The 9,332-nt window shown below is 34.3% G+C and overlaps 1 protein-coding gene across 1 annotated transcript; it reads left to right on the plus strand.

Moving 5' to 3' along the window:
• Window positions 1-841: 841 nt before the first annotated feature.
• LOC136229213 (factor of DNA methylation 1-like) lies at window positions 842-8,817 on the plus strand. The gene is made up of 7 exons (XM_066017845.1): window positions 842-1,090; window positions 1,484-2,381; window positions 3,410-3,591; window positions 3,920-4,009; window positions 4,106-4,393; window positions 7,980-8,201; window positions 8,291-8,817. Exons 2-7 carry the CDS (start codon window positions 1,484-1,486, stop codon window positions 8,516-8,518), a joined length of 1,908 nt encoding a protein of 635 aa, XP_065873917.1. The 5' UTR covers window positions 842-1,090; the 3' UTR covers window positions 8,519-8,817.
• The last annotated feature ends 515 nt before the right edge of the window (window positions 8,818-9,332 follow it).

Genomic DNA, 9,332 nt, shown 5'->3' on the forward strand with positions numbered 1-9,332 from the left:
TACTTTGTTTTTAACAAAATAAGTCTTACTTTGTGTGTTTTCACCATTGGATTAATTTTATACTCCATCATCCAATGGTGAAAACACACTAAGTAATGGTACTTTATCAAAAACAAAGTAACCATAGAAGGCACAGTGCCTTCTATGTTTACTTTGTTTTTTCTACTATTGGATGAGCTTACTTTGTCAAAATTTATCATCATCCAATCTGAAAAAAATAAAGTAATAGCCTAACCCCTAAATTTAGGTATCAAAATGTGAATTAGAGTAAAGTTGACACCTTGATGTAATATACTCCAAATAAACCCTAAGCTTGATTGGATGGAGGGTTTAGAGGGGTTAGTAAGGGTTGATAGAAACCCTTGTTTGGGAGGAGGAAGAGTTAGGCCTTGTTTGATAAATCAATTAATGACTTAAATTAAAATATTAAGCACTTATTTAATTTAAGTGCGTTTGATAACAATTATTTCTGCACCACTTAAATTAATAAATTAAGTTAAAAACATTTATTTTAGTAAGTCAAAATATTTTACTTAACATTTTAAGTTGAACATTATCAATTAATATTTTTATAATAATTATATCACTCAATATTTTGAGCACTTATAATATTCAGCACTTAAAATTCAGTACTTATTTTTTCAGCACTTAATTTTCAGTTTTATCAAACATCACTTTAATAACGGTTTTTACTTGGAACATAAAAAACTTAGGAGGTAAGGATTTGGAGAGATTCTAAAGGGTTTCTTTTTAACAAATTACATCCAATTTTGAACCATCCAATTTAATGAATTTAGAAGGGTTAGAAATTACTCTTGTTTCCATTTCCTTACATTTATCTACATTTCCTTACCCTTCTCTGCTCTTCTTTTATTAACCCTTCCATACCTTCGTACAATCAAGCCCCAAAACCAAGTTATTCTCCATTTATCTTCCAATTTCAAGCACAGCCAAGATCTACATTCTCCTGCCAAACAGTCCCCTTATTCTGCCATTCCAGTCGTACATTTCCCGTTTCTGTTGCTGTTGTATTCCATCGTTCCGATCGTTCTTCCGGTCGCCGTTGTATTCGTTTCTGCTGAGTCTCCAGGTATGTTCTCATGCTTATCTTCACTAGTGATAATACTACTCTTCATCTTGTTTGTTTTATTGTTAAAATTTTGTTTACTGTTTAGTTCTTGATTTTATTTGGGTTATTATTATTATAATTATAGTTGCTTGAAAAATCTGCACACATGCAATCCGGAAGATGAGAGCTATCATAAGGGTGTTTATTTGTTTGTTGCAGAGTACTCTGCTTTGATTTGGTCTCATCTGCTATTTTTGCTTCACACATCTATTGAAAAATGTGAAAAATGAGCTGATCAGGGCTGTTTTTGCGGTTACTTTACCCATTGCCATCTCTATAATTTTTGTTGTCTGTTTTTGTCTGATAACAGCATCTGTTCTTATGACCTTTTTTTTAATTCTCTTTTGCACTCAGATGGGTGACAGTTCTGATGAATTGTCTGACATTAGTGAATCGGAGATTGCTGATTACACGGACAAGCCATATGAGGAGTTGAAAGCTGGAAAGTACAAAGTGAAGGTGAATGGCACCTTGAGGTGTCCATTCTGTATAGGGAAGAAAAAGCAGGATTACAAGTTCAAAGACTTGCTTCAACATGCAACGGGAGTGGGTAAGGGTTCTGCAAACAGGAGAGGACAACAAAAGGCAAATCATGTTGCCTTGGCAAGGTACTTAGAGAATGACCTAGCTAATGAAGTAGATCGTAGTCAAATGCTGCCTGTGCCACAACCTGTCAATCCAACTCCACAACAAGTTGATGTCTATGTATGGCCGTGGATGGGAATAGTCGTTAACATAGGGAAGGAGCCAAGGGATAGGAACTCCGTGCATGATAGTGGGTACTGGTTGAAAAAGTTTGAAAAATATAAGCCTTTGGAAGTCCAAACCTTTTGGGATGATAATGAGCAAACTGGACAGGCCGTGTTGAAGTTTAACAACAACTGGAATGGTTTTGCAAATTCAACTGATTTTGAAAAATCATTTGAGACTTTGCATCATGGGAAAAACAATTGGATGAAGAAAAAAACAGATCCTGGCTCAAGTATTTATGGCTGGTGTGCCCGTGCTGATGACCATGATTCTAAGGGTCCAATAGGCGAGTATCTTCGAAGAGAAGGAAAATTGAGGACAATTTTTGACATTGTTCAAGAGGCAAACGAAAGCAAAAATGTTGTTGTGGCCCACCTGGCCAATGAAATTGACCAGACAAATGAAAATTTGGATAGACTCCAATATAAGTACAATGAAAAGACCATGTCCATGAGTCGGATGCTTGATGAGAAAGATAAACTGCACCATGCTTTTGTTGAAGGTTTGTTCTCTATGTATGCAAAACATCCTCATGGCTACTTTGGATCAAAACTGATTTCATGTGGTCATTTTGAGCTGGTTAGGTCATATGCATAGTTGTTAGAGACTCGTACGATTGGATTCATGAAGAATTCGAGTCGTACCTATGGTACGACTCGGAAGCTTCATGAATCGGTCGAGTCACCGAGTCACCCGATTCGGTCAATTCAGGCCACCATTAAAAGAAAAAAAATCAATTTTTAACAACTCAAAAAACGTACAGAATTTATGAAACACAAATAGTTTCAATCGGATGACTCTTCACTTTACAAATTCCAAAACCTTCTCTCTTCTTTTCTATTTATTTGTTATTATCTTCTTCTTACTCTTTATTCTTTCTATTTTCTGTGTTCTGTCTGTCTCTACTTTCGTTTATAACTCGATATAATTTCTATTTAGATATTAAAATTTCATTTTTGGACTAATATTTAAAGTTAAATATGGTTAATATTTTATTTTTTTTATAGCATTTTGAATTTGATCCGAATCTTACGATTCGATTCACGAGTCCCGATTCGCAAAATGAGATTTCAGAGTCAGGAGTTGAATCTCAATTTAACAACTATGGTCATATGCCTGCTTCTGCAATAAAAAAGGGCTATGGAACAATGTTAAAATTGGCCTTTAGGCAAGCTTCTAAATGCGTTCTTGTGGTTTGTGGCATTTGGCACTATTGAACCTAGTTGTTTTATAGCTTTGTTTGTGTTTCCTCAAAGAATTAGAGAATGCATAGTCTTTTCTGCATGCTTGTGACTTTGATCTATTTGTTGACTGTTTAAAAAAATCATGCATCCATACTAGAAAAAGTTAAAGAGCAAAATATTCGAGAATGCTTTTTTTTTTTACTTTTTCTTTTAACACTTTTAAATGTCTCTACAGTTTAATAAGGCTGAAGAGGTTACAAAATAATCCATTATGTCATTAGTTTAAAGTTATGGCTCAACAATTTGCATATGAATGCTTACATGATAATTTTGAATTGTTTATTAGAAACAAGGAAGATGCAGAGGCTTGCACGTGATAATGTTCTCAGAATCTTAGAAGAACAGCAACATTTGAATGACGAATTGGAGTCTAAGAAGAGGAAAATTGATGACTGGAGCAAAGAATTGAATAAACGTGAAGCATTGACTGAACGTGAGAGACAAAAACTTGATGAAGATAAGAAAAAGGTAGCTGGAGCCACCTACGATTCCGTTCTAAGAAATATTAACCATTCAATGTCCCTTGTTTGTCATTAACTTGTTTGTATTATTTTATTACCCCCTTTGCCATTAGTTTTAGTTCCTATTCTTGCTCTCACTTTATTTTGGCCAGCTCTTAAGTTATTAGCTCAAATTACAACAAACTTTCCATTCAGGAGAATCTGGTTGCTAGTAATATGACTACTTGGCATGAATGGTTAAGACACTTTATTTATTTTAATTTTTAAGTACTGATGTTTTATTTTATTTTAAATCTGTCTTGTGCTTGCACTGACAATTTCTTTTGTTGTTCCAGAATGATGATAGAAACAATTCACTCCAGTTAGCGTCTATGGAACAGAAAAAGGCTGATGAGAATGTCTTAAGACTGATTGAAGAGCAAAAGGTGAGTCGCTTATTATAAAGCATGTTGGCATTTGTACTGCTTTTTTTGTGTCAGTATTTCTGTTTCTCTTACCAATGGAAATTTATAAATTGTCAGAGGGAGAAAGAAGAGGCACTGAAGGAGATTCTTGAGTTGGAAAAGAGGTGTGATGCTAAGCAAAAGTTAGAAATGGAAATTCAAGAGTTGAAAGGACAGTTACAGGTGATGAATCATCTTGGTAACAAAGATGATGCAGCTGTCCAAAAGAAAATGAAAGAAATGAGCGATGAACTAAATGAGAAGATAGATGAAATGAGTAATGTAGAAGCACTGAATCAGACTCTTATTGTGAAAGAGCGCCAGAGCAATGATGAGCTTCAAGAAGCACGCAAAGAATTACTTGCGGTATTCTTTTCTTTTTCTTTCCTTTTCCTAATTTCCATGCTAAAAGGTCGAATTCCCCTCGTCTTACATCTGGAATTTGGCATATAGTCAATCAAAGTGGTGACTGGTGAGAGCCATTAAACAAAACAGTATTTTAGTAGAGCATAGATATTGATGACATAACATAGTCAATTAAAGTTCACCTGATAGCTGATATCGAATAGGCCCTTGCTGTATGTGTAATCATCAATTCTAGATTGAGAAGAGAGAAGGGGGATGGCAGTCTTATCTTTTTAAGAAATACAAGCACAAGAGAAATTAGGAGTCCACAAGCTTTTGTTCCTGAGCCTTTTTGTTTCCCGCCATAGGAGAAAGAAATAGCTAGAAATTGTATCCTTGAACATCAAAGCCAAAACTTTGACATGGGAACCCAAGCTAAAAAGGCCCCTTCAAGATGGCAAAAGGCCAACTTATATGAAAAGTGCTACTTATGGAATTAAAAAGGGAAGACCCATAGTTGTGAAAGGCGCAAGATGCACTAAGGCGCAAGGGGGTCCTGGAGCCTAGGTGCAAGGCTTAGGCGCGCGCCCGAGCGACATAGGGCGCACCAAAACAAAATAACATATAAAATTATAAATAACAACACTTAACATTTCTAAAATGACACAAGTAGTCAAATAACAACAATTTTAATCATAAAATGCATGAGATAAATTCTAATTAACTACTAAGACAGAATTATAATACATAATAAAATTTAAATCAAAAACTAAAGACCAAAGTTCAACTTCAATTTAACACTAAGTTATTAACTAATAGAACAGTAACTACTTTTCCTCAAGCAAGACCAGTAAACTTTTTAGTCTTTATAGTCCCTATTCATTATCGAAGTCCCCATCATCTCCTTCAAGGTTATCAATCTCATCATCATCATCTTTTTCTTTCTTTAATCTGAGCCCTTAATCCTAAATATTTCCTATGTCTGTGATTAGAAGCTGAAAACCCCCTAAAAAACCCTCAAAAGCCCTACAACAGCGCCTAGGCGCGCCTTGAGTCAAGGCGCGCGCCTGACTGACATCGCCCGCCTCACACCTGTAGAGGCACTAACCTCCGTGCGTTGCCTCAGGCGTGCCTTTAACAACTATGGGAAGACCAAAATATTAAAGGGAACCTAAGCTATCAAACAAACGCATAGTTCTATCTATCTAATCTTAGCTAGATGAAACTTTAGTTGCAATCTCAAAATTGCGTAACTCAATCATGTTTATTGCCGACTGTAATAAAGTAATGATTGTTAGTACAAACTTTTCCTTTTTTCACACTAAAATTTCAATGACAAGATCATTGACTATCTTCTTATTTTTAGATTTCTTGGTTGACTCCATAGTTGTTAAAGGCGTGCCTCGAGTAAGGCTCAAGGTCTTGAGCCTTGAACCTTGAAATTGAGGCGCTGTAAAAAAGGCTCTCGCCTTGGAGCCTGTTGCGCCTGGCAGTTTTACTTAGGGTTTTTTTTACAGTTTTTTTCTTTTAAAATAACTGATTTATTAATCTCAACCACTAATCTAACTTAAATAAGATTAATCTTAACCCTTAATTTAAATAAGAATATGAAGCGTCTCAGTCATAATTAAATATATAAAGAATAGAGAAAGATTAGGAGAAGAAGTCACGTTAAGTATATGTTAGGAGAAGAAGTCACGTTAAGTATATGGAGAGGACCATATTAGTTCGGAGGATGATCTTGATGATGATGATTATTAGTTTTTGTTGTGTGTTCTTTTTGATTGACAATGAATGGTTATTAATTTAGCAGCATTAGTTATGGTTAGGTACTTTAGGTTAAGAAGTTTGGTGTTTCTTGCATTTATGATTTAGTATTATGTTTTCATGTAGTTTTGTTTTGTTTGTGTGGTCATATGTGTTTTATTTTGTTTATGCTTAACTAGTAAAAGAGTGTATATTTTTATTTTATTTTATGCGCCTCAGTGCGCCTTGCGCCTTTAACAACTATGGTTGACTCATTTCAAAGTGATGCATGATTTAAAGAAAAAAAAGCATTCCAGAATGGAATAATTATACTTTGGTTTGGTGGCTTTAAAAGAGTTTCAAAAATCTGGGGTTAGAATTTTGGCTAATTGAGGTTTGTGTAGTTCTAGGAACTGAAGCTTGTTTTCCAAAATAAATAAATAAAAGATCTAAGAAATAAAAAAAAACTGAAGTTTATTGTTCAGTTGTAAAAATTGTGCTAATAGAAAATTGGAAAATAATTTTCCCTAGTTTCCATTTTCCAGTGTTACTCGTAAGTTTGAAAAACATCTAAAAAAGGTTTTCCAAATCTAGTATTATATCGAAAACATGGATTTGTGTGTTTCCCTTCTTTAGGAATGTGTTTGTTGCCGGGTTCAAGATCCAACTACACCTTTTTTTAATATATTTTACAATTAATGTATTTGTAATTTATGTTTAATTTATAGTATTTTTATTTCTTTGTTATGGTATGTTAAGTTAATTAACAAAATTGAAAGGATGGGATGAAATTGCATCTGAAAAAGAATGGACTATTTTACCATTAGACCCTGATTAGATAAATTTGAGTGGTTCAAATTAAATAGAGAGCAGGTTGAGTTGCCACTACTAGTGCTTGTATCCCACTCAATCCACCATCTAACAACAACAACAACATCAACAAAGCCTTAGTCCCGAAATGATTCGGGGTCGGCTAACATGAACCATCGTATAAAACCGTGACATCAAGTCGTGTCAGCGACACAAATTCTCTCCCTCCACTCTTTCCTATCCACTACCATATTTTCCTCAATCCCCAATACACTCATATCACTCTCATCACCCTCCTCCAAGTTTGCTTAGGTCTTCCCCTACCCCTCACCACTACATCCCTTTGCCACTCTTCAATCCACCATCTAAAACGCATTAAATTAAATTGGAGGTAGTAAAACTAGTACATGTTGGATGAAGGACAAGATGAAAAGTGAGGATGGAACTAGGTGAGATTGGGAGATTCAGATCAAGGTTAACATGTGAAATATAAGGAATTGATGCTGAACTGGTACTTTCTTCTTCTGTTTAATTGCAAAGCGGTTCTCCACATAGCCGAGTTCGTTGCTGTTTGTGGGGAATTTTAACTAATTAGCAATCGACTCCAAAGTAATTTATGATGTTTTAGGTGAAAAAAGAGCTGAATTGTGTTGTTGAGGAAAGTATAGGGTCAAATTTGGCATTACATCTACTCTCTGTTTCTTAAAAAAATAAATAAATAATGCAGTTAATTCAAAATTTGCTAGTAATTGTGGAGTACCACTTCGCGTATTGAGGTGAAATTCTGGTCTTCACATTTATAGTTATATTTATAAATAGCATAAAGATGATCATTATTATGATTAATATCTCATGGATTTCAATAGCTTGCTTGAACAATACTAATATTGGTGACTTTCGTGCCTAATGTCTAGTGATCAGCACCTGAGTTCCTCTCTCTGCCTTTGATGCATTTTGAGCAAAACGTACATTAATAAAATAAAATTCTCTATGATTGATATGGATATTCAAATGGGAGAGGATTCATCTGACTTGTCTTTTTCATGTTTAGGGTTTGGCTGAGACATTGACCTCGACTGTTCGAACCAATATTGGGATAAAGAGAATGGGAGAAGTTGATCAAAAGCCCTTTCTGGATACATGCAAGCAGAAATTTTCATTAGAGGAAGCTCAAGTTCAGGCCTCCACGCTCTGCTCATTGTGGCAGGAGAATTTGAAAGATCAGGACTGGTGTCCTTTTAAAATTATCACAGACTTTAATGGGAAGACAGTGGTAAATCTCTTTTTATTATTAGTGGGATTTAGTGATCTTTGCTATATTTTTTTTAATCATCCTGTGGGATGACACATGACATGATGCAGGAGATACTTGATGAAGAAGATGAGAAACTGCGCAATTTGAAGCAGGAGTGGGGGGAAGGAATTTACACTGCAGTTACGACAGCATTGAAGGAGTTAAATGAGTATAATCCAAGTGGATTATACATAGTTCCGGAGCTGTGGAACTTTAAAGAAGGAAGGAAAGCCACATTGAAGGAGGTGATTGCCTATATTGTGAAGCAAATCAAATCACACAAACGCAAGAGATGAACAAGAAAGGTCTCTTGGATCATTCCTATTGGTAAATTTATGGCATCCATCCAACTACTTCCTCTCACGCGTGAGTCTTACTTTAATGAAAGTAATATTGCATATCTATTGTTAGTCTAGAGAAACTTGTACGTATCAGACAGAGACATTAGTGTTTGTGTTGTCTGTCTGTCTGTTTAAGTTTGTAGGATTTATGTGCTGTTCCCAAACCTTTCTTACCCACATTAACTGGTCTGTGTTTCTTTAAATAATGTTTTACATGTATTTTTTGATAATTTTCTGGACACAGTTTTTATCCTACTTACATTGTTCCGACAGTATACGAAATTGTTCCAAATCAGTGTACCATTTGTTCCAACATAATACTTATTCTGGTAAGTATAGAATAAATCAGCGTATCAAATTTTCCAACAAAATAGTTATATTATTCCAGCATAATACTTATATTGTTTCAACATAATAAATCAGTTTACCAATTGTTCCAAATCAATTTTATTATCCATATCTTCAATTTCATTTTTGTTTTTTTAGTATTTAATATAATATTTTTAAAATTTATATTAGTTATATTATTTAGAAAATAATTCTAATTCTTATATTCTTCCAACAAAATAAATTTGTGTACCAATTGTTTCAAATCAGTGTACAAATTTTTCAATAGAATAGTTATATTTGTTCCAACAGAATACTTATATTGTTCTAACAAAATATTCTGACACATAGTGCTGAAATGTAAGACCAAAAAGTGTCCAGAAAATTATCGAAAAAATTCAAAACATTTAGAACATCATTTTAAGAAACTTTAATTTTTGGC

Source organism: Euphorbia lathyris, chromosome 5, assembly GCF_963576675.1.
Source record: "Euphorbia lathyris chromosome 5, ddEupLath1.1, whole genome shotgun sequence".
NCBI classification, from domain to species: Eukaryota; Viridiplantae; Streptophyta; class Magnoliopsida; order Malpighiales; family Euphorbiaceae; genus Euphorbia; species Euphorbia lathyris.

Bases quoted from the DNA above. Each gene is read 5' to 3' on its own strand.
- LOC136229213 (XM_066017845.1), top strand. From the start codon at position 1,484: ATGGGTGACAGTTCTGATGAATTGTCTGACATTAGTGAATCGGAGATT. The intron at 4,010-4,105 runs GTGAGTCGCTTA...ATAAATTGTCAG, and splicing joins GACTGATTGAAGAGCAAAAG to AGGGAGAAAGAAGAGGCACT. The intron at 4,394-7,979 runs GTATTCTTTTCT...TTTCATGTTTAG, and splicing joins CACGCAAAGAATTACTTGCG to GGTTTGGCTGAGACATTGAC.